The sequence below is a fragment of the Dicentrarchus labrax genome, unplaced genomic scaffold, assembly GCF_905237075.1.
Source record: "Dicentrarchus labrax unplaced genomic scaffold, dlabrax2021, whole genome shotgun sequence".
In the NCBI taxonomy this organism is placed as follows: Eukaryota; Metazoa; Chordata; class Actinopteri; family Moronidae; genus Dicentrarchus; species Dicentrarchus labrax.
Window position 1 is genome coordinate 10,297,323 of NW_026136706.1, and position 24,548 is coordinate 10,321,870.

General features: G+C 39.6%; 3 protein-coding genes across 5 annotated transcripts in view; 2 read left to right on the plus strand and 1 right to left on the minus strand.

Moving 5' to 3' along the window:
• The window catches only part of dars1 (aspartyl-tRNA synthetase 1), a 28,078-nt gene extending 16,771 nt beyond the window's left edge, over nt 1-11,307 (plus strand). The window contains exons 9-18 of one of the 2 annotated variants that reach the window (XM_051403878.1): nt 971-1,030; nt 3,718-3,829; nt 5,345-5,479; nt 6,968-7,115; nt 8,575-8,721; nt 9,060-9,102; nt 9,524-9,604; nt 10,102-10,213; nt 10,428-10,499; nt 10,698-11,307. In XM_051403878.1, the coding sequence (XP_051259838.1) occupies nt 971-1,030; nt 3,718-3,829; nt 5,345-5,479; nt 6,968-7,115; nt 8,575-8,721; nt 9,060-9,102; nt 9,524-9,604; nt 10,102-10,213; nt 10,428-10,499; nt 10,698-10,789 (1,002 nt within the window). In that variant the 3' untranslated portion in view covers nt 10,790-11,307. Of the gene's footprint in view, nt 1-970; nt 1,031-3,717; nt 3,830-5,344; nt 5,480-6,967; nt 7,116-8,574; nt 8,722-9,059; nt 9,103-9,286; nt 9,429-9,523; nt 9,605-10,101; nt 10,214-10,427; nt 10,500-10,697 lie in introns of those variants that run through there. The other variant, XR_007885235.1, reaches the window with a different exon arrangement.
• LOC127365614 (protein lifeguard 3-like) lies at nt 10,385-16,797 on the minus strand. Of its 2 annotated transcripts, none has more exons than XM_051403880.1 (13): nt 15,859-16,797; nt 14,740-15,029; nt 14,560-14,627; nt 14,343-14,407; nt 14,174-14,227; nt 13,990-14,040; nt 13,814-13,853; nt 13,607-13,644; nt 13,401-13,488; nt 12,945-13,040; nt 12,749-12,802; nt 11,803-11,959; nt 10,385-10,525 (listed from the first exon to the last, which is right to left on the minus strand). In XM_051403880.1, exons 2-12 carry the CDS (start codon nt 15,011-15,013, stop codon nt 11,810-11,812), a joined length of 978 nt encoding a protein of 325 aa, XP_051259840.1. In that variant the 5' UTR covers nt 15,014-15,029; nt 15,859-16,797; the 3' UTR covers nt 10,385-10,525; nt 11,803-11,809. The 2 variants fall into 2 exon arrangements, with proteins under 2 accessions (XP_051259840.1, XP_051259839.1); XM_051403879.1 differs by having other exon boundaries at nt 14,710-15,029.
• Nucleotides 16,798-17,049: 252 nt separating this feature from the next.
• Nucleotides 17,050-23,906, plus strand: pnkd (PNKD metallo-beta-lactamase domain containing). The gene is made up of 9 exons (XM_051404129.1): nt 17,050-17,216; nt 17,763-17,878; nt 18,032-18,144; nt 18,475-18,533; nt 18,832-18,924; nt 19,543-19,706; nt 20,938-21,024; nt 21,240-21,355; nt 22,245-23,906. Exons 1-9 carry the CDS (start codon nt 17,050-17,052, stop codon nt 22,416-22,418), a joined length of 1,089 nt encoding a protein of 362 aa, XP_051260089.1. The 3' UTR covers nt 22,419-23,906.
• Nucleotides 23,907-24,548: the final 642 nt, after the last annotated feature.

The following is a 24,548-nucleotide window of genomic DNA, read 5'->3' on the forward strand; positions in this document are numbered from 1 at the left end:
TGTAATGTTTTTATTGTATTTATTTGTTCTTATTCATTCCATTGTTTTATTACTTCAATGCTCTGTTCCTTATTGTCATTTTATCTGCCTTGCTTGGTTTTTATTTTTTTCCTTTGCGGCATTGTTATGAAAAGTGATATATAAAGTTATTTATATATATAAAGTTTTTTATTATTATTATTATTATAATATCCAATGTAAAATGTTACATTAACATATTATTTCATATATGTATCAATGAGAAAATTAATAATGTGGGCCCCACCATACCGGGGACAGCTGAGAGTCCGTCCGTGTTTATCCAGTAAGCCAATCTCTGCAGCTGCAGCAGAAGCATCCCAGGTGTATTCTGCAGGGATTTAACATGTCAGTCACACACTTGTAGCAGCACCTGCCCTCCCGAGAGACACGGGCCTTAACAGCCCTGTCTATCTGACTGTCTGCCCGTCTAACCTTTTGTCCCTCTGCATGGGGCTGTTTGGAGCAGGATGTGGCTACGCAGACTATTAGCTCAAACCCCAGTGGGTTCTCTGAGGAAGCCTGACATCCCTGACCCTGGAAGCAGTGGTTCCTCCTGTGATGAAACATTTATTCTTCCATTTGTTTTTTATTTCTTTCTTTTCTTTTTTAGGGCCCTGTTATACCACACTGCAGATGTCTTTTGTTGCAGTTGACCCTTTAATAGTTGCTACAAGGAACAAAGCATATGTATTTTTGTGTGTATGTGTGTGGTACTGATAGCATGGTCTTAGTTTTTTGAGCTGCCAGTAGCTAATATGTGAACTGGGATTGTTATATAACAAATAACTAGTATTCCATCTTTCCTTATATTTTCTTCCTTGCGAGGTTCAAAAAGCCACTGGCCTTGCCACAAACACTCCTGTGAAAAGAACACAGCAGGCTACATTGTTGAATATTTCATAGTCGGAGGCTTTTGGGTGATGTGATAATGTTTTTTGTTTGCCCTCAGGAAGGCAGAGCCACAGTCAACCAGGACACCAAGCTGGACAACAGGGTGATTGATCTCAGGGTAAGTTGCAACCAGAGCTGAGGAAAAACAAGTGAAAAAACACTGTGTACGTGTCAAAGCCCAAAGTATTTGTCTTGATGTATATAAATTCACATGTTCACATTTAAGGCTTGTGTGGTTGTCTGGTACTATTTAAAAAAAAAAAAAAAAAAGGTGTGTTAGTTTAGAAATCTGAGGCCACACCAGTTTAAATTTACCATTTCCGGGCTAGTTGGCCACCGTTAATCGTTAGTTTTATAAAGCCCTTTTACATTTACAAATTCCAACAATAAAGTGAATCTAATCTCTTACATTTTATATATTAATATATGAAACTTTAAAAGTTAAAACGATGGAGGAGAAATGTGAAGCAGCTTGTCACATTTCAGGGAAAGCGGACAGCGTTGAAGCCACTGAGTATTTTGAAATGCAAAGCAAACCTATGCACTTTTTCAAAGTGAAAAAAAGACAGTCTGTGATTTAATGCTGCGAATCCTTTGCTGTGTAGGAGATGTGCTAAACCTATGCGAGCAGCAGTGGAGGCTGAGGCGCATAGTGTCTCATTGTTTTGATCTGTGCCTCCCACGTGTATGCAACAGGCAGGAAGGCACTAACACCACAGCACAGAGACACATAGCTCACAAGCCTCACAACAACACCTGTTTCTGTAACACCGTGCACTTTGAGCTCATGGGCGAGGGTCTGTCATCAGTTTTGCACTTTAGAGCCCAGTGAAGCTATAAAGTGGTTCCCACACGGACTAACAGACGCTCCAAAAGGGAACCATAAACCACCTCTAATAATAATTTAGTTCCTATGGAACTCCCCTTGTAACTTGACCATCCTCAAACATGAGGCGCTTCACACTAAAACACAATGGAAAAGTTTAGTTGTATTCGTTCTAATGTAGTTTGCATAAGACAGCAGTACTCACAGTTCAGTCATCCTGACTATTTAATTGGTGTCGAATGGAGTCGAAACAAATCCCCGTCTAAGACGCTGTACATGAGAGTCCGTCCTCAGGTGTACCAGATGTTCATTATAGGACTGTAACTAACGATAATTTTTATTACTGAATAACCTGTCAGTTATATTCCTAATCATTTTGTAGCTTGGTCTATAAAACACAAGAGAATTGTAAGAAATGCCCATCACAGGTCTGTAAAGCCCAAGCTTCCAGTTGCTGATTTTCTTAGAGTAACAGTAACATTTGCTACCACATAAGACAAAGAGAAACAATAAATCCTCACTTTTTGGGAGCTGGAACAAGTGGCTTTTTGGCATTTTGCCAGAAAGTAATTGATTTTTAAAATGGTTTCTTATTAATTTTCTGTCAGTCATTTAGTCAATTAATTGTTTCAGCTCTAGTGCATTTTGCTGTGCTTGATTTATTCTTGTATGAGGAGAATTTTCATACTGTTGTTAAGTCCTATAACACCTACATATTACCCCTGTAACTGACTTAGTAGATTGGAAAAAATCAAAGAAGCTTCACACATAACACTCAAATTTCAGTACACAAACTTTAAAGGAAAAATAATAAATTTCTTCAATGTTATTTAAAGAAATATCAACTGGCTGATTAACAAATATGTAAATTTGGGGCTTTCAAACCTGCCTGCGGTGGACCGCAGGCAGGTTTTCATGCCAGTACTGTGCCACTGAGAGGTACATGAAGTTTTTATGAGGCCCCCCACAGGACCCCACCACCAGGAAGTGCCAGTTTGAGAAAGCACTAAGTGTTACCAACCCGCCCACCTTTACACCTACTCACTACGTGAGTGATGTACTGTAAACAAGAAGTGTGTTCTAATTTTTGAATGCGTTCTGCACACGGACTGGTTTTGAGTTTGAGTTCCCAGGTGTAACATGGGGCACAGCTCAATGTGTAATACATGACACAAATGAGTCATAGGAGTTTTGTGGTTAGCATGGTTAATTTGGTACACTGCTTTTTTAAGATTATGGTTGAAGTGTTTAAGAGCAGGAAACGTTCAAATTTTTATCCACTTCTTCTTTTTGCAAGCTATTCAGATTTGAACTGATGGAAAAGTTTCATCCAGACAGCCCTGAAGCATTGTCTGCGGATTAATGAGCTTGCCCGTATTTAGGCATTATCACCTTTCCATTCTGCCAAATGTGAGTCAGACAAGGCTTATTCAGGACTGGACAGGCACTAGAGATGGGGGAAAAAAAGCAGGAAATGAAACATTTTAATTAACACAGACCTGTGTGTCGTGTATTGAAAGGACCAGGGGTCTGCCTTCATGAAGATGTTAATAAATGGAGCTGAAAGCCAGTAAAGCTCAATTGTAGAAATCTGTGGTCATTTGAGATGAGTCAGGCGACAGAGCATGTCAAAGCCCAAGAGAACACTCCCTTAAATCAACTAACTGTTGCAGTTTTGGGGGGTTTTGGGGCTTGTTACAGTAATCTCCTGTTTTAGGTTGAGCAGTTTGTCTCCCCGCCTTGGTTTCAGCATTTACATTCATAATGATAGGTTTAAAGTTCCTGGGTTTGAATGCATGTCTTTTCCTTGCAAATAAATGTTTTACCCTTCATGTCTAGAGGAGTTGCATGAACAGAAATAGGCGGTCTTGTTTTCACACATCTGGTATGATTGTGTAATAAATCCAGTGAATCATGAAGTGTGGTAAAGCCTCTCTGTGCGCTGCTGTGTGTTTGTTTGTGCATGTACCCTCCCACAGACGACCACCAGCCAGGCCATCTTTCGCCTGCAGTCAGGAGTGTGCCAGCTCTTCAGAGATACCCTCACCAAAAAGGGCTTTGTGGAGATCCAGACCCCTAAAATCATATCCGGTACAAACAACACTCTTTGTCACGTTGATCCTGCCCCATGGGAAAAACTAAGACTAACTTACACTGAACCATTTTTCATTAGATGTTTCAGTAGCACCACATGTTTCCATGGCACAACCCACAGGTGTCCTGTGACTCATCGGGTGACAGTTGTGAGGACTTCCTGTATTCGCTGTCCTGTTTGGTTTTTTTTTTTCAAATCAAGAACCAAACTTAAAGTTCAGTTAAAGCCCTCAAAACAGTTCCAGTGAGTAACAGAGTTTCTGAACCCAAACAGTGCTGCTACAGTATGTCCAAGCAGACAACAGACATAGAGGTGTTAAGTCTAAAACAATAAACCTCTTTCTATCAGGATTTAAATCCAGCCCAATGGGAATTTTGATGCATCGACCAACTTCACATCAGCTCCTCTGCTCTCACATTTCCACACAATGCCCTTGTAATTTGACAGCGGAGGCCTCTCTTAAGCTTGGTCCCCAAAGACCTTATCTTACTTTTCTGAAAAATTTAAGATTCAAACTGAAATCTTCTCACAGGCATTCAGAAGATGGTTATTTCCAGCTTGTCTCTCTTCTCCTGTTATCTTTCTCAACATCAGGTGTGAGAGATGACTTGTTATTCTACATGTATACAATTTAAATTGTGAAAAGCCTTTCCACTCTGTATGAAAGCTGTATGTAAGTGAATAGGAGCAGGATTTGATATAAAATCATCAATTAACAGTAATTTTGAGAATTTTGAGAGAAGAACTTGTTTTTTCTCACAAGTACATAGTGTTGTACACAGATCTCCAGTTCCCAGCCTCCCACGTGCTTCTCAGATTTGAACTGTGGCGAAACATGCAACACTCACTTCCTCATTTCTTCAAGAGCCAATGATATCGATTTATCGAAATTCAAAACTGCCGCTCTTATATTTTGGCGGCACATGTAAATCAACACGGTGTGCTCTTTTTCTTTTTTTTTTGCTGAAAAACCGCATCTTCCTGCCAACACCCATAGCACATTCACTGAACAGTTTGTGCTGTGTGAACCCCCACCCTGCTATTGACGCCATGACAGTGTCAGATAATGCCCTCTGACGTCTGTCTCAAAAAAGGAACCGCAGATGTGTTATATAAGTCACATCTGCATAAGTCTGGCCTGTCTCATATTGTTTTGAGGCTTGTTTATGTTTGTGTGTCAGTCTAGGCAACTGTATGTAGATTTTAATTGGGCAAATGTTTAAAAAAAAGCAGGCAAAAAGTATGCACAGTTTCTGTTAGCCCGAAAGCTGTCATAGAAATATTTTTATTGTCAAAAAAGGAACTATTATAGTAAGTTTGACATTTAGAGTTCCAGCTGAAACATCAACTGAACAGGTTGTTTTGATCATCATTAGATTGGGGGGGGGGGATATCTGAGTTTAAAAGAAACCTCAGTTTCCTACACAGTTGAAGCTGAGTCAGGTGCATTTGTCAAAAACTATATCAACCTTTGCCAACCAAATCTAAAAGTTGTCTTTTTCCACTTGTAGCTGCCAGTGAAGGTGGAGCAAATGTCTTCACGGTGTCTTACTTTAAAACCAGCGCCTACCTGGCCCAGTCTCCCCAGCTCTACAAGCAGATGTGCATCTGTGCTGACTTTGACAAGGTCTTCTGTGTGGGTCCAGGTAAGACTGCCTCCCATCTGTCCCATCACACATTCATTCGCTTATGGGAAGCGAGTGAAATGAGCAGCAAGAGTGTCATGAAAACTGTAGACCCTATTAATGGAGATGACAGTTTTAAAATGGCTCCAAATGCATTTAGATTGTTAATCTTTAACAGACCTCCCTCTGTTGCTATCACCGTGGTCAGAGCTGCTGCAGAACTTTGTGTGTTAGTGACACAGTGGGACTTGTAAAAGACTTAATGGTGCTGTACTGGGTTTAAGAGACCCCACAGCTCTTTAGGTAAGCAAACACTGCCACCATCTGATTGAATACATACAACATGTAACAATACAAAATGCAGAAATACAAAACAACCTGTTGACAACCGTCCTTTTTAATTTGCTATATGCATCTGATCTTAATATGACACACCGTTCTCCACCAAGACGAAATGAAACATTTGGGAGAAGGATGCACATTCAGTATTCTACTGACCGTACTGAGGTCTGTGTTTGCTCCTCTCTAACTCCACCAGAGAAATCAAAGGGCTTAAGGTCATCGTTGCTTCTAAAGCTACAATTTACTCACCACTGTTGCCTTAGTTACGGTCGCACCAATTCAGCAAGTAAGGAGAATCAACTCTCCTCGAAATCCCAGTAGCCAGAAGGGCTGTGTTTAAACGTTGCTTCCACAGCTATGTTGCCACCATCTGAAATCGGCTAAAGTGGTCCACCAGGGAAGAAAGCGATGTAAACACAAGGCTGGTGTTAATTACAGAGGAGCAAATATCATGCTAGTTAGGTTTGGAGTCTGTTGTTTCAGTAAGTGCATGCAGGGGTCAGATGCATAAACCTGCAGATCAAGACTAAAACTCGTGCATTTATAAAGCCATGCATATGCATGGTTGTGTTCTATAAATCTCAGTCATTGTGAAATGATGTGCATGTGCATGATTTCCGCTTCATTCAGCTATATATGGGTCTAGACACACCTTTGATCAGCTGTTTGCATGCATACAGACGTCTCCACCTGTCTGAAGACCCGTCAATTCAAAACAACAGGAAGAAAGAATTTCACATTAGTAAGGCTCAGAGCAGTCATTCGTATGTGCAACCATAAGAACCATATATGTAGAGCTCATAATGTCATTTTCATCATACAACTAACTGCAAACAGTCAATGCTAGTGATATCAGTGATGATTTAGTTTATCACACACACTTGGCAAAGTGCTTCACAATATAAGATACAATGAAACGAAAGATTAAAATCTCCCAAAAACACCATCACTAGTAAAAGTACTTACATACTTACTTACATATTAACACATTGTCCTGATTTTGTTAGATTTCATGTGATAAAGCTCCATCTGTGGCCATATTGTTAACTTGGTTTTAATGTACTTCTGGCTTGTGACAGATGACAGTGAATAAAAGGGCAATTTCTTTAGAACGTGTTTAAACTTGCCATTTGTTCAGACATTAATATGAAGTCGTCATCATTTCAGTTTTCAGGGCAGAGGACTCCAACACCCACCGTCACTTGACTGAGTTTGTGGGTCTGGATATAGAGATGGCCTTCAACTACCATTACCATGAAGTGATTGACTCCATCACTGACACCATGGTGCAGATCTTCAAGGGCTTGAGAGACAAGTAAGATTAGGAATTACACTGTGGAGCTCAGACTTCTCGTCGTATTTAGTTATACTCAAACTTTCTGTGAGTTAAAGTGACGATTGCACCAAAAATGAATTAAAATGACATGTCATAGAGGCTCAAGTTGTATTCTCAACAGGAAGTACATTTCGACAGGATGAGTTTCCTGGGATGGAAATTAATCACAGGGCAAAAAGTCAAAATATTGTATTTCTTAGTAAAACTATTTCAGCTGTTGAATCCATAATAAGTATCATCAGCCACGTCTGTCAACTCTACTGAAAGTCTTTCCACTCACTCTGTCGACAAAAAATATTATGATGTGGCTTTATTGCCTCCTAGTGGTGGAAATCGGTGCAACATGTGTAGAGAAAGCAGAATGATTTCTTGTTCATGATGAATGTAGGACTGAAAACAACAGTCGGTAAAGCTCTTTTCATCAATGGAACCCCTCAGTATTTCCCGCTTCAAGTATCCTCAAGTGTGCTTCAATCCAGGTACTTTTTGGCATTCAACACTTTAATATGCCTCTAGTTTTTCTGGCCATGGTGGCAGCACTGCTGAAGGACAGGATTGACTGGAAATTACACCAATCAGGTGTGCTGGGGATTCTGTAGCATTGTTGGAGTTTTATCCTGTAAGTCATTTGCAGAAGATTGTAAAAATGCAATAACATTTATGAAGAAAAGTATAAGGGGCTTTACACTGGACAGACAAGGTTATGACGTAATTTCTTTGCTACCTTTTGTTTGTTAAAATAGCTATGTGCGTGTGGGAGGGCTGTTCCACTGATGGGTCAGATGCCAAATTAGCTGCAATTTTTCCCCTTGTACTTCAAATGTCAAGTCACTGTTAGTTTCAGCTTGTGACCGCTTGTTCCTCTTTCTCAGGGCTGTCTGACTGTTAGGCTTTTGTTCTCACGACTTTCCAGACTGTTCCTCCTTGACGTAATAAATCATTTTGCATGTGCGTTTGACTGATGTTGCACTTCAGTCAAACATGACCTGGCCTCTGTGGAGCTCGGTTAGTTTCTGTCTCATGTTGCCTTGGAAAACTATTAGAACACTTATTGTTCTTCTGCTCTTTGTTCAGCCCAGTATCAGCCACATTGTAGTAGTGTTTCTATTTGTGATCTAGCATTATCCCTTATCTGTTACCACTATCTCTGTTTTGCTCTGTTTATAGTAAGACAGCATGTTTGAAATTTAAATTCCGTCCAAAGAAATTGTTAGAATAGTAAAATAATATCAGTGTGTGGGCTGTGACCCTTATCAGGTTAACTACCAAAGGCAAGATTTTCTGGTATTCATCTCAGTGTGTGGGTAGGAATTCTGAACCCTGGTTAGTGGGTTTTAATGTGTGTGTGTGTGTGTGTGTGTGTGCTGTGTGTGTCTGTGTGTGTCTGTGTGTGTCTGTGTGTGTCTGTCTGTGCGCAATGCTTGTCTGTCTTTATCAGCTTCCAGACCGAGATCCAGACGGTGAACAAGCAGTTCCCCAGTGAGCCTTTCAAATTCCTGGAGCCCACTCTGCGGCTGGAGTACACCGAGGCCCTGGCCATGCTGCACGAGGCCGGGGTGGAGATGGGTGATGAGGATGACCTCAGGTCAGAATACATCACACGTTCTGTGTCCCACATCCCACTCTTTTTGACGGATTTCTTTAATTTAATGAAAGCAGAAATACACTTTGACTTGAGTTTTCAGAGAGGAAGTGAAACATCAGACCAATAACAGCCTTTTTAAGATTCAAGTCACTGTTGTGATCTGTGCTGTTTTATTTAACGATTCACAACACAGTTTAAAAATGTATAGAGATTTTTTGTCATGCTGTGGGTATAAACCACAAGAGCAGAATTCTAAACTTACATAATATACACTTGCTGGAAAGTTTCAAGATGCAGTTACCAGTTCTAAAGTGAATGCATTTTTTTTTGCCCTGTAGTACGCCCAATGAAAAGCTGCTTGGCCGTCTCGTCAAGGAAAAGGTATGTTCAACTGTGTTTCATTCATTTTATGTCAGAGTGTAAAAATGGGAATATTGCTTGACTGGATAGTGGCTATAGAAAAGTGTAAGCAGGTTAGAAAAGTCTGTGTATTTAAAGTATTAAGCCATTAAATGATGGGTTGCAGCATTAAAATCTGCACTTATCAGCTGCCTGCCTTCATCAGAGTGCTCCAACAAAACCAAGGTCATCTAATTATGAAGTCATAACACCTGAACCCACAGTGAGCAGAAAGAAGCATCATTAATCTGTATGCATCCCATAATAGTGAGGATAGCGAGCTCTAGTTTCAACCAAGCACCATAACAGTAAGGTTTATTTCAAGTAGTTCATTATGCAATCATTACACAGGTCCACAGGTATCTGATTACTACTGACCGTAAGCATCACTTTCTTTTCTCAGTATGATACTGACTTCTATGTGCTGGATAAATACCCACTGGCTGTTCGACCCTTCTACACGATGCCTGATCCAAGCAACCCTGTAAGTATCTCACATACTCATACACATAAACAGCGTGCACAGTCATTAGTTACATCGTCAGAAATGTGCAGTAACAAATGTTACGTAAATGTTTGCCGCTGAATTTTGTAGTTGACCTGTGGTTAAACTTGCATTGAGGCCAGAGAGCAGATAGTTGAGTCAGAGACTCTTCAGCCCTGTGTCCTTTCGCTGGATATACTGGCTTATAAACCGCAGTAAAGCTTTCTCCAGAGTGATCATGAAGAATTTAACTGAAGTACTAATATTATTATAGCATCATGACAGATATGTTAGCAGGGTCACAGAAAATCCACCACACTGCTAGTTTGTTGGGGGTTTTCGTTGAGTATCTCTGGAATGTATATGTGAACACAACTTGGCTTCTGCTGTATCTTAAGTTGTGTACTCCCTTGTTGACTTGCAGTCCTTCTTTTAACTTGTTGAACTTGTTTAACCTGTTGAATTCTTGATCTCACTTCCTTTTATTTATTATCCAGAAATACTCCAACTCATATGACATGTTCATGAGGGGAGAGGAGATCCTGTCTGGAGCTCAGAGAGTCCATGATGCCCAGCTGCTGACTGAAAGGGCCATGCATCACCAGATTGGTAAGAGTAGGGGGGTGAAGAGATGTCTCTGTTAAAGGCTTATTAAGTGATCTACATATGAATTTTGTCTCCCTCTATTGGGGACCAGTTTGAATTACAACAAGAGAGAATGTGTTGGATTGATGGTTTGTAAATGTTTGTGAAAGCAAGCAATAAAAGTGAAGCTATTACAAGTTTTTCACAACTGAATTCATTTATTTTTCTGATACTACAGATCTGGAGAAGATCAAGGCGTACATCGACTCCTTCCGGTATGGAGCTCCCCCACATGGCGGTGGAGGCATTGGTAAGGAATATCTATTTTTGGGGAACCTACAGGAGACAGAACATGTTCTGTTTTACTGACGGATGGATTAAAAGCTTACATTTTAAAAACCTTTTTTTTTTATTATGAGAATATGCTGTAAGTGAATATAGCTCCAGGTGTCTTGTGGGTTTTTTTAATAGCAACAGATTTATTGAGTTGAAATGTCATCCCTCACAGGCCTGGAGAGAGTCTGCATGCTGTACCTGGGTCTCCACAACGTGCGTCAGACCTCCATGTTCCCACGTGACCCTAAGCGCCTGACCCCTTGAACCCTGAACCTTCACGGACAAACCCAGTCATCACTGGACTTAACACACAGACTTTGGTGATGGGAAACAGTACTAATCCACAATCCAGAAAAGGGAGTATGGTAAAGGAGCTAGTGCCACCCTATGACTCTAACGTGCCACTATGATTAACCATTAAGATGAAAATGAAGCAGTTGCAGCAGTAGTCGTACTTTATTGATTGGTGTACATAGTTGTCTTAAAACAACCAATAACAGAGGCATAAAAGAGAAAGAGGTGTTGGCCAGTGATTTAAGGAAGCTGCTGTAAAGCTGCACACACATAATTCATCTTTTAATCAGTAGTAGTAGAGTCAGTATTTGTCTCAGTTCTTTTCTATGGAGATGTTAAACAACTACCTTAATACAGATCTGAGTCCCTCCTAATACCAGCAAAGACTAAGGACTAATGATTGTGGTCTTCAACTGTAACTCCAGGTGTTTTGTATGTTATTAGAGGACTAAAGACAAATAATTAAAAAAAACCTCTAAAACCATCAATTATTTGTGTTACTGTGTTGTGTATGTTTACTGCTTCTGAATTCATTAATGATAATGTTTGATACAGTAGTTCACATAATAATAGATTGTTTAAACGTGCACATTTTATGTCCCTCCCTTTATATGCTCAATGTAATCTCTCATGGCTACATGAAGCATATATGACCTACTAAATTACCATTGCTAAATCAAAAAGATGCAACAAAATATTAAATAATTATAATAATTATATAGAAGGCAAGGCTTTAGTTTCTCTCCTTATTCACAGTTGGGTAAGTCAGAAGGCTTTCATTCACTGCCCTGATTCAAACAGTGCAAGAATAAATCAAAGTGCTCAAGTGTAACTGACATAAAAAAATACATGTTGTTAAATTCATAGGATGCTTCATTAACGGCTATCAATGTTGAAGCTCACACGTACACGTAGCATTATGTTTCATGAAACACAAACACGATATCCTGTAAGTCCAAATGTGTAACAAGATGTGCTCTGACCGTGCGCTTATTCAGTAGCGGATCCACTGATTTGAAGGATGAAGAGGAAGATTTGAACAATATCAATGTAGAGAGAGAGAGCTCCGTAGATGTACTCCTCTGGGCTGATGGCCAGCTCCCGATTTCCAATAAGAAGCTGGGTGTTGTATACTAAAAACTAACAAAGACAGAGAAGATGGGACAAAGTTCAGTCATCAAAAAAAGATGAAACATAGGTTTGTCTATCTGTTGTCTTTGTCGAGTGCTGTATGGGGATCTAAATCTGACAGAACTGTCATTAACCATTAAATAGTAGTAGTAGTCGTAGCACACTTAATATTTGCTTACACTAAACGCAAAGTACAGCTGAGACCGATGGGAATGTCATTAGTTTTAAAGGTATAAAAAATAAATAAACCAAAGTATTGGACAAACTTTGGCCCTAAAAAAAACCCACCAGGGTCATTTAGATACATCCCGTGGGAACCGTCATTGTCTGTAAATGTTGGTGAAAACTTTGATCAACTAGTGGTCCTAGAGGAAAAGTCAGGGGATCATCAAAGTCGATAGGGGTACGTTTTCCCGGATGTGTGTGCAAAATCCAGCCATAAAGTATCTGTTGAGATATTCCATGCTGGTGGACAGAGCAACATTCCCTCGAGCATGGCTAAAAATATCTAAATATAATAGGAAAAATTCATGAAATTTACTGATCATATTCAATATCACCAGAGGCTGAACCCTTTACATTTTGGATGAATCTAAAGGGTGAATTAATTTATTTAAGTTTCCTGAGGACCTTCATGATAAATTGTTGCACCAACATCAAGACAGCCTGTTGTTAGCTCTGTCGAACATCGGGTATTTCCATGTGTAAGCACCATTATGCCTCTTTTTTTTTTATTCAACAATAACCTTGTTACCAAGCTCAAAAGCCCTCCTTGAATTCATGCGAGTGTAGACTCACCAGAGTGTAAATGATGGCTCCAATTGCAGCGTAGAGCATATGCAGCCAAGGGACCTGTCGAGTGACATAAGAAAAGGCCTCTCAATGTGAAATCAGTCATACATTTACACTCTACTGAGCCGCTACTCCTCACACTGAGAAACAGAGTGAGAGCAGAGAGAGAATAAATTAAAGAATTTGACCAAAGAGTCCTCACGTATTGGAAGGAGAGGACGACGGCTGTAACAATCCCAATGATCATGAGCAAAACGGCAGCAATGCAGAGAAATCCCCCGCAGGAGGTGAAGTCCACCTGTAATGAGAAACAAGTCATTAAGAGGATGAAAGCGAAGTTGATATGCTTCAAGCCACATGAAAGAGCAGTCGAGATAATTTGACAGAGGATCAGAATTGGGTAAAAAAAAAAGAAATAAAGAATGTTTAGGGTGGATGTGTCAGGTACCAGCCAAAAAATGTAACCGATTCATCTCGAGTTGCATCAGACAGAGAAGTTGGATTCACATCTTATCCCAAAATGTTATAAATATTTAAAGGAACTCAGTGCCCCATTGTAATGTGAGACAAAGGCGTTCTTTTACACTGACAACAAAGACATCCTCTGACAAGCCACGGGCTACTGAGCTACAGAGACACAGTTTACATCTCCATCTACCTTGGTTTGGAAGCAGAAGATTGTGACAGCTATACAAACTACTGCTGTTATTCCCATGGCGAGAAACACTGCTTTTGTTTCATAATAGCTGTAAAAGATAGATATAGTGATTAAAAACGTAAAATATCAAGGGGGGGAGGGGGGGGTAACACATCAAAATGGACTGTATTCGCAGTGTATTGCCTGATTTGGAGACGTAAACAAACCTCGAAATTGTTCCAGACATGTAAGACAAGGCGAGAGTCTGCAAGATAAAACATGAGAACCATGTGTAATATTTTCAGGGGGTTTTTTTTGTTGTCTTCAACTCACATATTATATCCCTCACAATATGTTATAAATTTTGACACATGGATCTGGTGGACCACAGACACTGTTGGCTTCTGTCTCGTTCTCCAACACACAATACTTACAAATACTCCCAGCAGCACAAGATTCCATGGGAAACGCCTCCTAAACACAAATTGTGATGAATATTTTAAAATCTATACAAACAGAAGTATCATAACCGGTTATGAATATTTAAATATGGCATAACATTATTAAAACTATTGTCTAACTTAGTCGCACGGGCCAGGACCACGCTTACCTCGGCTCTTTGCAGCAGAGGAGGATGCAGTACACCACAAAATAAACCACTCTATGGAGAGACAAATCACTAAAATTGTTACTGTATATGACACAGCTATTATTTTCATGACATGATGATTCTGGGGAGTTGCTCTTTTCTTTTTTGTTAATTTAGTTGCACTGACAGCTAGAGTGTAACTCACAAAGATGCCCAGTAGATGCCAGGGTATCTGATGACAAACAGCCTCACTGGGTCACTATGAAAGCAAACACATAAGGGATCACTCAGGAGCAGACCGTCCTTCACCCTCCCGTCAGATACATTACGCAAGTGAGATGAAATATTAGACTGGGATGAGCAGGGACACTTACACAAATGTAAAGACAGCAACAACTGAAAAGGTGACGGCAAGCTGTGCTGCTAAAATTAAGTAAACCTGCCCACAAACACAAAACCAAACAGTTCTGTTGAGCATACAAGAAGACATTTCAGTGGCTGTATAGATGACATAAACAGGCACTGTAAACAACAGAAAAACACACAGTAAAAAGCCTCTGTGTGAGACAATGAATGGTGAAAAATGCTTACCTTTCTAATGAAGGCATGCCGAATAGATGTGCTTTCCCATTGGGTTGTTAGAAAATCCTCCATGTCCCCTGCAGATTTGAGAATAATAAAGTGGTGATTTATACTGGTTGCACTTGGGAGCTAATCTAAATATAAAGCAGCATGATTTACTGTAAAGTCCTGTATCATTCCCCTCGTAACCTGGGTTGGATGGATTCACTCCGGCAGACAGAGTTGGTATTGTGGTGGGCACCGCAGATGGAGAGAAGCCAGGGGCTGCCCACATCCCGGCTTGCGGGTAGACACCCTCCTGGCCCCAGTAGCCAGGCGGGCCGGAGTAAATGCCAGGACTGGGGCTGTAAGATGGAGGTGGTGGAAGAGGGGAGCCATGTTGTGGCTGGTGGGGGAAGTTTACATACTTAGGATGGTGTAGCGCGTCCTCATAGGGTGGAGGATTATCAATTTTAGCCGTCATGATCTTGCTGGAGCGCCTTGAAGAGAAGGTAGACAGTGATAAGCTACATTTGACTTCTACTGTGAATGTAACGTAGTGGTGGTATGACACATATAAAGGGTAAACACATCCAACTACTCATGTCTGGTTAGTGTGTTATTTAATTATGTACCTATTTCTTTCATAGTTACAATTACTTAATAAAAACAGGTTATTATATTGATTATGCAAAACCTACAACACAGTTAAAAAATACTTTGTAACAAATGTAATAGTCCAAAGTTAGAGTTAAAGTTCTGTATTTATCATCTGCTGGAAAAGGCTATTTTCTTCTTTTTTTCTTTTTTCTTTGTTACCAAATTTTGATTGGTTTTCCCTTTTGCATCCATTAATGGGGGGGAGACATCACCCATAACAATCTAGTACTGTTGACACTGCAGGACACGTCTATTCACTGAGGTAATCACATATGTATTATAAATGTACATACATTTACATTCACAGAGTGATGTGGGATGAAATACACAAATAAATGGTGTGTATATTTCAGAAAAAGAAATGTATACTCAGGAGAACCCAAAGATAAAACACGATGCTGTGCCCTATAGCCAAAACTTTCAAACACAATTCAATCGGAATTTATAATAAAATACATTTTTTTAAAACCTCCATATAAACCTCATATGATCCTAATTATAACCACAAGCTATTTTTGCGTACTTGTAATAAATAAATACACCATATAAAAAAACCGAGCCAATGAGACTCTGAATGCGCATTACAGTCTAATCTGAATGAATGCTTTCGATGTAAACAAAAAAAAAAAAAAGGGGGGGGAAAGAAATAAAGATGTTTTTGGTACTCACCTGGTGGGTTCAGCCTTAGATGGGAGCACTGCGCCCTTCAGTCTTCTCTCTCCTTGGAGCTTTGCACAGTTGCACCACAGGAGGATGGCATCTTTGTAACAGGATCCGTTCACTGAAACTCACACTGTCCCCGTCTCAGAAAGCATGGAGACTCCTGTTGCTCCTGTTCAAAATAATGACAAATATAACAACAACACAAACACAGCGACTGTTCGGTGTACACACTTTTTGTTACTACTCCCAACATTTAGTTTTTATTTTTTATTTTTAAGTCATTCTGATATTTTTTTTTTTTCCCATAGGCCTATTATATTTTTCTTCTAAATTGACCCAGATGTTGGAGCCCACTGTGTGCTGTCCCAGTTTGAGCTGTAGTCTAATGTTGATCTGTGTCCCACCAGGAACGTTAGGCGGCGCTAAATTATTTAGAGGTCGACTCGATTCCATATTGACGCCATACATGCTCATATTTTGTATAAATTAATGTGGAATACATGTGTGCATGCCAAAAAGATATTAGTAGGCTGAAGGCTGGGGTAAAGACTTAATTTCCCCTTAATGGGAGTAAGAAAAAGCTTAAAATAATAGGCTTTAAACCTAAAATGAAGTCACAATAATAGAAAAGAGAAGATTTACGTTAATGTTTCTGTAAAAAGTACTTAGGTCATGTTTTACACGTTAGTTTTTTTGTTTTTGTGTATATAAATATACTGTTATTGCTGAAAATGAATGGTTCCACACATAATCTAATATAATTACATGTTTTGCAATCTTTGTAATATATATGTATATATTCCAAACACCGACAACAGTAACTTAAAAGACGTTTCTGGAAGCAACATCGCATCGGACTTGAATGTGATAGAGATAAAATATGTATTTAAAATGTTTTACAATGAACGCTTTTCAATTTACACACGTTTAGAGTTTAACATTAAGTATTTTATGATTATCTAATTTAAAAATAAAAATAAAAAAAACCAGCTGATCATATGTATGAGTCAGATCAATAAACGTACAACAGACACAATTTCAGGAGCCGATCTTTATACACACACAGCTTCTAAAACAGCAGCTTAAATAAACAAATAATAAATAAATACATAAATAAATAAATAATAAATATATATATCTCCTCCCTTCCTGGATCGGCGTGTCGCTTGACACGTCATTACGTTACGCTCGGAGGCTATGGCGCTTCCTGGATGGACCTCCGTGGACTGGACGCTGGTCGCCACCGCATCTTTCCTCTGTTTCTTATGTTTATGTGTTCGCTACAGACGCACAGGACAAGTGTTTTGGAGGAAATTGTTGAGCAAAGCCATGGCCCGCACGGAGAGGCCGTTGTTCCGAATCGCGTGAGTACAATACGGCCTCCGTTGATGACACAAAATGTTTTTGTCATCGTAGTAATTCTCATTAGCGTAGCTTAGCAACATCTAGCCGTTCTTATTGGGAGAGGCCCTCCCACCAAACTGGATTCAAATATGTATTAATTTAATATTGCTTTGCCATTAAACCACAAGTACAACCCCCGAAGTTGTGGTCTTCAACCTTACTGTTCACTGCTTTATTCGGCGTATATATGCGAGCCAAAAACTTACATTTTGATGAGCACCTAGTCTTTTTGTTTTTTTGTCAAACAACTTGTACTTGTAGATGGTGAAACTGTCTCATAGTTAATGCTGCATCCTGGAGCACAATTTCACCAAATAGAGAAAGAAAAGTAGTATTTTAAATGAATTAATGTAGCTATATCTTGGTAGAACTTTGGCCACGCTAGGTTTATTACATATTTCACTTGAAGTAGGCTTGTCTTTTGACAACATAGTGGGGTTAGCATTATCAGTCCCTTTGCCGCCAGACACAGTGTTTCCTATACCCTTTTTTGAACTGTTTCCCAGGTACACGCTCTACACAAGGACCAGGCTTGGCTACATGTACTACAAGAGGCAAATGAGGAAAGCCCGAGAACATTACCCCGCTGGACACTCCACAGCTCAGCCCATGGAGTTGGATGGTATGCTGGATTTTACTGTTTACTATCGTCATACACTGGTGCTTATATGCTGGTTATTGTGGGGAGATGCCATGGTTGGGGTCAAAGCTAGTGCACGGCGTTGTATGTTGTGCATACCTTTTTTTTATTTGTAATATCTTTGTCTGCCCACAGGTATCAAAATAATTCCCATCTCGGTACTGTCTGACAACTACAGCTACCTCGTGATTGACACAGCCTCCAGTGTTGCAGTAGTCGTAGACCCTGCAGACCCTCAGACAGTTCAGGTGAATGCCTCTACCATCAGTTGAGTGCATGATGTCTAGATACCACTTAAAGGGGGCTTTCAGATCTATGTTACCATGCAGAAAATTACCCTTTCTGTTCACTACGGCTATAGCTATTGATTGTCAATAGCTGTGATTGCAGTGAATGAGCTTGTTGTGTAAGTGCATTCTCAGCAGCATCCATTACAAGCACAAGTAAATTCAAGTAAGTTCCATACTGTGTCAACAGTCTGCAGGTATTTTGCAGCTCGATGGGCTTTTGAATAAAATGCTGCTCAAGAGTTGTTTTATGTGGCGATAAAGGTTTTAACAGCGCTTGTAATTTCTTAGGCAGTCCTTGAGGAAGAGGGAGTGACGTTAGAAGCAATACTCTGTACACACAAGCATTGGTGAGTTATATAGTTTTTATACATACATATTACTTTAATGTGTGGTTTGTTTTTAAGGTTTTATATATTAAAAAAACACGAGAGGATAAGGATAAATATGCCAAGTGTGACAGATTACAAAATCGAAATATCTAATCTGAGGGAAACACCCACAGTAATTTTAAAAATGACATGTATCTGAATATATCATACATTCTCTCATGTTTTAAAAGGCTCAATGTAGATTAAAGGCCAAAACAAATACACCGTTTCTAAATGCGTCCACAATACCGGCCTCTGCTTTCTGTTCCATGTGCAGGGACCACAGTGGGGGGAACAAAGGGCTGAAAAGGCTTCACAGCTCCTGCAGAGTTTATGGAAATGCAGCTGATAACATTCCTGGCCTCACACAGTAAGTCCCTGCTTACACACTATAGCACACTGCTTTCCAACAGAATCAGTATGACTGTACTGAGCCCGTCTTGTTCCCTCTATCAGCACTTGTAGCAGCTGACTTCACAGTAAATTATCATGGTATGATAAACTGTTCCGTTATGTCTGGGGGAGGGGCTTGTGGCCCAAGAGTGGAGGTCACCTTAAGCTCGACAACATCCAAAACACTGGACTAAAGTGTATTTTACAAAATGACAGTGAGTGATTTGACCAGATAAACCAGAAAACTAGCTGTTTACCATTTGATAAGAAGTGCATTTTAACACCAAAGCGATTTCAAAGAAGGGCTAGAGAACCTGTACATACTGCATATTTACACTTTGTTTATAATAAATCAGTTGGCTCTGCTTGCCAATGACCCTTCCTGCCTATTAGGGAACTGGCTGTTCTGGGTGTAGTTTGTGTGGTAATGCCCCACTGCTCTGATTGTCCAACGGTTTGGTAGGAGAGTTACGTCAGAGCTGCTGCATTGTCCATACATTTTCACGTTTCCTTTGATTTGATTGTGTAACACATTAAATCCAAAACACTACACATTCTCCTTGCAGTACTTTTATTTTTTGTCTGTCTTTTACAGCCCTCTCTCCGACAAGGACTCAGTGACAGTTGGCTGTATGCACTTTAAGGCCCTCTTCACCCCTGGACACACAGTGGGCCACATGATCTACCTCCTCGATGGCCGGACGGTCGGCACCCCCTCGAGCCTCTTCTCTGGTGACCTGGTGTTCCTCTCAGGATGTGGTGAGTTACAAGAGAAAGAGACCCATAGAAATAGTCAGAGAACTGACAAGGAAAGCAGAACATAGAGAACAGAAACTTTTGTGGTTTCTGTTTGATGTGGGGTTATTCTACACATAATGTGAGTCTTTGTACCCCCTAATGGGCCATGGAGTCACTGCAAGGAGAATGAACTGGCTGTTTGCTGATGCTAAGCTATATTGGCAATATAATGTTTTTAATACAGTCAGTGAAAAGAGAAACATTAAAGGATCTATTGGCAGAAATGGAATATAATAGTCTTAAGTAGGTTTTCATTAGTGTATAATCACCTGAAAATAAGAATAGAGAGAGCGGGTCTTCTTGTTTGTGGTCCCCAGTGTTGGACCGCTATGTTTCTATAATGACCCAGAACGGCCACCGTAGTTTCTGCTACAGAAAATCAGGGGGCAGTGAACGCAACGGTAGAGAGCCTATTACCTATCTGTACTATCTGTTATTTTTATGAGAGAATCATATCTTTTCAGATACCTGGTGGCTTACCTAAACCTTAGACTTCCAGACAAACTCTTCTCTACAACTCATATCTGTTAAGAATTTTGGCTCATATGCCTACCTGTTTTTTTTTTTTACCTGTGCACTCAGACCGCCTGGCCCCTCCACATGCACTCAGGTTAAGCATGTTTAGTAGTCAAGTCGTTTCTATTGAAAACTTCTCCTAGGTGTAGATCGCAGCTTTTTCATATCATCCTAGCATGCAAATTATGTAATGTATGTGTAAGTGTTTGTTCTTAAAAATTTGCAAGGTGCTGTTTATATCCTTATTGCATGGCTAATATTGAATACGTACTTTTTTTGTTTGTTTTTTAATCTAATTGTTACTTAAATGGGTATTGATTCTACTACCCTGTTGCCTGGAGGCTATAAGGAATTTAATTACGGAAATTGTGCAGTAGAGGCACTATAAAAAGTACAAAATTATTCAAATGAATTAGTGTACTGCAGAGTAAGTGGTACAGTAGCATACAACCAGCTTCAATAAACACATGCATTTCCTGTTATGCCTTTCCTTTTACTTACCATTTACAGTATGGAGTAATAACCTCCATGACCTTTAATCAATAAGAAATTAGTTGTGTTACACAGTTGATCAGTGTAAAACAGGAAGTCTGGCCTTCTAAATGCAGATACAATGCTTTGTGAAACCTGTTTTCAGCTCATTGATTTGAGTCAAACCAGTTTTTGATGTTTTCAGGGAGGATGTTCGAAGGCAATTCAACAATAATGCTCTCATCTCTGGACACAGTTGCCTCCTTAAGTGACGATACTCTGTTATGGCCTGGTAGGAAAATCTTCTCAGTTGTGACACTGTGTTTGTCAGTGTTTGTGTGATGTGGACTTTGTGGTTTTGAATGCGTTGTGACTTGAATCCAGCACTTTAACACACATACTGTAGCTCCAGTGCACTCATATACAGTCCAAGTCTTGAAAAGGGTTGTGTGGTGCTGCGTGTGGGCATGATTATTTTATTTTTGTGTCGACTTGGCTATCCCTCAGGTCATGAGTATGCAGAGGACAACCTGCTGTTCGCTGCTGAGGTTGAGCCACGCAACGCTGCCAGGGAAAACAAATATCAGTGGGTGCTGCAGCAGCGAGGCCAGAAGCTGTGCACAGTAAGAATGATACATCACCATTGTTATGCCTCTCTAGCATGCCATCCCAGAAAGGATTCATGATTCCCAGCACCTGGGAAGAAGGGCTTATCACCTGCCCACAGTGTGTGTGTGTGTGTGTGTGTGTGTGTGTGTGTGTGTGTGTGTGTGTGTGTGTGTGTGTGTGTGTGTGTGTGTGTGTGTGTGTGTGTGTGTGTGTGTGTGTGTGTGTGTGTGTGTGGTGCCCAAGTGCTCGCGCTCCTCTTGCTTCCTCCTCTTCAGGCTCTGGGAATCGACTCTCATGACTGATAGAGTCTGCAGTGGAGCAAAGGTTCACTGTTGAGAGAAATACCTATCCAAAACTTTTAGGAGGTTTTATCTGCCATCTGTACAGCATGGCACTAGAGGCAGTTTCACACATTTGCACCGCCCTGAACTTTCTAACGTACAACTCTTTCAATGATTGACTATATTGTTTTTTCTGTATTGTGTGCGTGCTTGATACATGAAATGTGGCTGGTCTGATTCCTTTAGAAATAGTTTGACAGATTTTGAGCTCTTGGGTTGTTTTTGAATTGGCAGATCAGGGGTAGAGTAGAAAAAAACATGCATACAAACAACAAAGAAAGTTTTGCTTTTAGCAGTGCTATCTAAAAGATTAACTATTGGAAGAAAGTTGTGTAAACTGATGCACCGAACTCCTAAAATACTGTAGTTCAGTTTGATCTAATGGTATAGCCAGGAAAAAAGAAGTGACATTAGGTTTAATTTGGCAGGAAACATCACTTGTTCTCCACAACTGTCTTCTGCAAATGAAAGAATGTCATGTAATTCATTGTGGCCGCTGGAGAGAGACTTAGGCACATGAAATTTGAAGAGGGCTCCTTTTTGACATGCTCTGCATTTTCAGAGTCCCTCCACTATCGGAGAAGAGAGGAAGTACAATCCTTTCCTGCGCAGCCACACTGCGGAGCTCCATCTGGCCCTGGGCATCCAGCAGTTCCAGGATGAAGACTGGACCCAGTTTAGGGCCAGGGTGCTGGAGGAGCTACGGAAACGCAAAGACCTCTACAACAGGAGATAGTACTGGGAACACTAAGAAGAGACATGAGCTAAACAAGTACGAAAAAGTAGCAATCTGCAGCTGTAAGTTAACGATGAGTGGAGCTCTGAGGTACTGTGTAAAAGACTCAATCTGTTCAAAGAAACTGGAAATTTTAAGGGGCATTAAGTAATTTTTTTTTCTTTATTAACCTGTGCCAGAGACCACTAGGAACATAGTCTCAATGTCATTATTACTACTACTACTACTACTACTACTAATCAGTTACCTCTGCACATACTGTACGTTATGTTAATTTTGTGTTTTTAGACATGATAAGGCTCATTTATTGCATCTTTAACATAGAGACATAAGCAGTATTGTAGATTTGCATGAGTAGCTTTGTGTTACAAGTAGGTACAACCAACTGTTTGATTCTTGTGTACGAAACACAAGGTGATACAACTTGAGTTAATTTAGTATATTAGGTACTGTGTGTCTTTTTTTTTTTTTTTTTTTAGTACACAGCCCAGTTGATTTTAAGGCAAGTAATACATTGTTTTAAAATCCTTTAATACTGGCTGTAATTGGTATGCTGGTTTCACATTTACAGTGTTGTTGAAGAGTAACACTTCTCCCTGGAATTTGTGATTTTTGGACTTGAGTATTTGAGTATGAATGTTTATTTTGATAGATTATTTTAAGCAATAACGGTACTACTACTTTAACGAATAACAAACACTCTTTGCTGTTGGTACTTTGTGTTAAAGGCAGACCAATATTTTGGGGCACAAAGTCTTTACACTAGTCTTTTATGTGAATCTTTGTTTGCTGAACCAATTTTGTTTTTAATTTAAAAGAGATTCATGTGATTGGGTTACTACTTTTATTTTATAATTCACTCATGAAACAGCAAGAATTCATCTGAAAGTGGGCCCTAGGTATTGGAGATGGAACACATATTTTCTAGTACAGCCCTTATTTGTGCCTCTCAGCATATGATTTTTTTGCTGAGCTAATAATTGTTCAACATTTAGAATTGTATTTTTCAAGTGTCAGTACTTGGAAGGGGAACAGCAGCATTTGTGAAAGATTTTACTACAGGTAGTGCATTGTAATGTATGAAACACGACTGAAATGCTGTTGATGGGGTGATTTTTTTTTTTTGTTAGCCTGTAGAATTACTTAAAACTGCCAACAGTAATAATGAAGATTAAACCTACAGGGTGAGGTTGAATCAAGCAATCTGGAGCCATACACTAAGTTCTTCGATCCCTTTAGACATCCGTTTAAAATGTGTAATATTTAAGAGTAAGATGCTGATTTCATTTTCTGTAATATGAGAATACAGTGTGATATTGACTGTCGATCTCACTTTCAGATTTCAGAAGTAAGGTTTTTATAGCCAATTTGAAAACTTTGAAAGCGAAATTGTACATATTTTTTTAATATATTGGAGGATTTATTATATTGTGACAATAGAATGGATGAAAATGATTTCAGTATAATAAACACTGTCTTCTTCCCATACACATTTGAATATTTGTCTCTTTTTTTGCACATGTTTTTATAAAGGAAGTGCAACACAGCTTCTGTTTAGGTGGAGATGGGCGAGAATGCAAAGGAATAAAACCTTTAAACTTTTGGAGGAGACATGAACGCGCCTCAGATTCCTCTGTTGCTCCTGCAGAAGGACTCGTACCAAAGCACCTTGTCCCCTGGTGATTGTTGACTAAAATGTTATTCTGTTTGTTTGATGCAGATTTGCTTCTTATTTGCATATGTTTGAGTTATGAATACCTCCACATGGGAGAGTGTTTTACTTCAGGTTACGTTTTAATGAGGAAATATGAAAGCAAACTGCTTCATTAGAGCTGTGTATGTTATTTGTTGTCTTTAAGAGTGTTCATAACTGACAGCGGAGTTATTTTTCCTACTGCTATAAGTTCCCTCAACTCAAATAAAACCATAACCTACTTTATGCGCATGCAATAAAACACAAGCTGTAGGATTACAAAACAATGTGTTTTGCGTCTAGAGTCCCCCCCAGGCGATACTTTTTAAGGCTTCTCTGTAAATCACAGGGACAGTGATGATAGTAGAATCAGTAATTTATCTGACATATAAAGAAATAAAGGAGAAATAAATGATACTGTTAATACTGATTTGAAA

Bases quoted from the DNA above. Each gene is read 5' to 3' on its own strand.
- LOC127365614 (XM_051403879.1), bottom strand. From the start codon at position 15,013: ATGACGGCTAAAATTGATAATCCTCCACCCTATGAGGACGCGCTACAC. The intron at 14,041-14,173 runs GTGAGTTACACT...GTCTCTCCATAG, and splicing joins GGCATCTACTGGGCATCTTT to AGTGGTTTATTTTGTGGTGT. The intron at 13,489-13,606 runs GTTTGTTTACGT...TATCTTTTACAG, and splicing joins ATGTCTGGAACAATTTCGAG to CTATTATGAAACAAAAGCAG.
- pnkd (XM_051404129.1), top strand. From the start codon at position 17,050: ATGGCGCTTCCTGGATGGACCTCCGTGGACTGGACGCTGGTCGCCACC. The intron at 19,707-20,937 runs GTGAGTTACAAG...TGATGTTTTCAG, and splicing joins GGTGTTCCTCTCAGGATGTG to GGAGGATGTTCGAAGGCAAT. The intron at 21,356-22,244 runs GTAAGAATGATA...CTGCATTTTCAG, and splicing joins GAGGCCAGAAGCTGTGCACA to AGTCCCTCCACTATCGGAGA.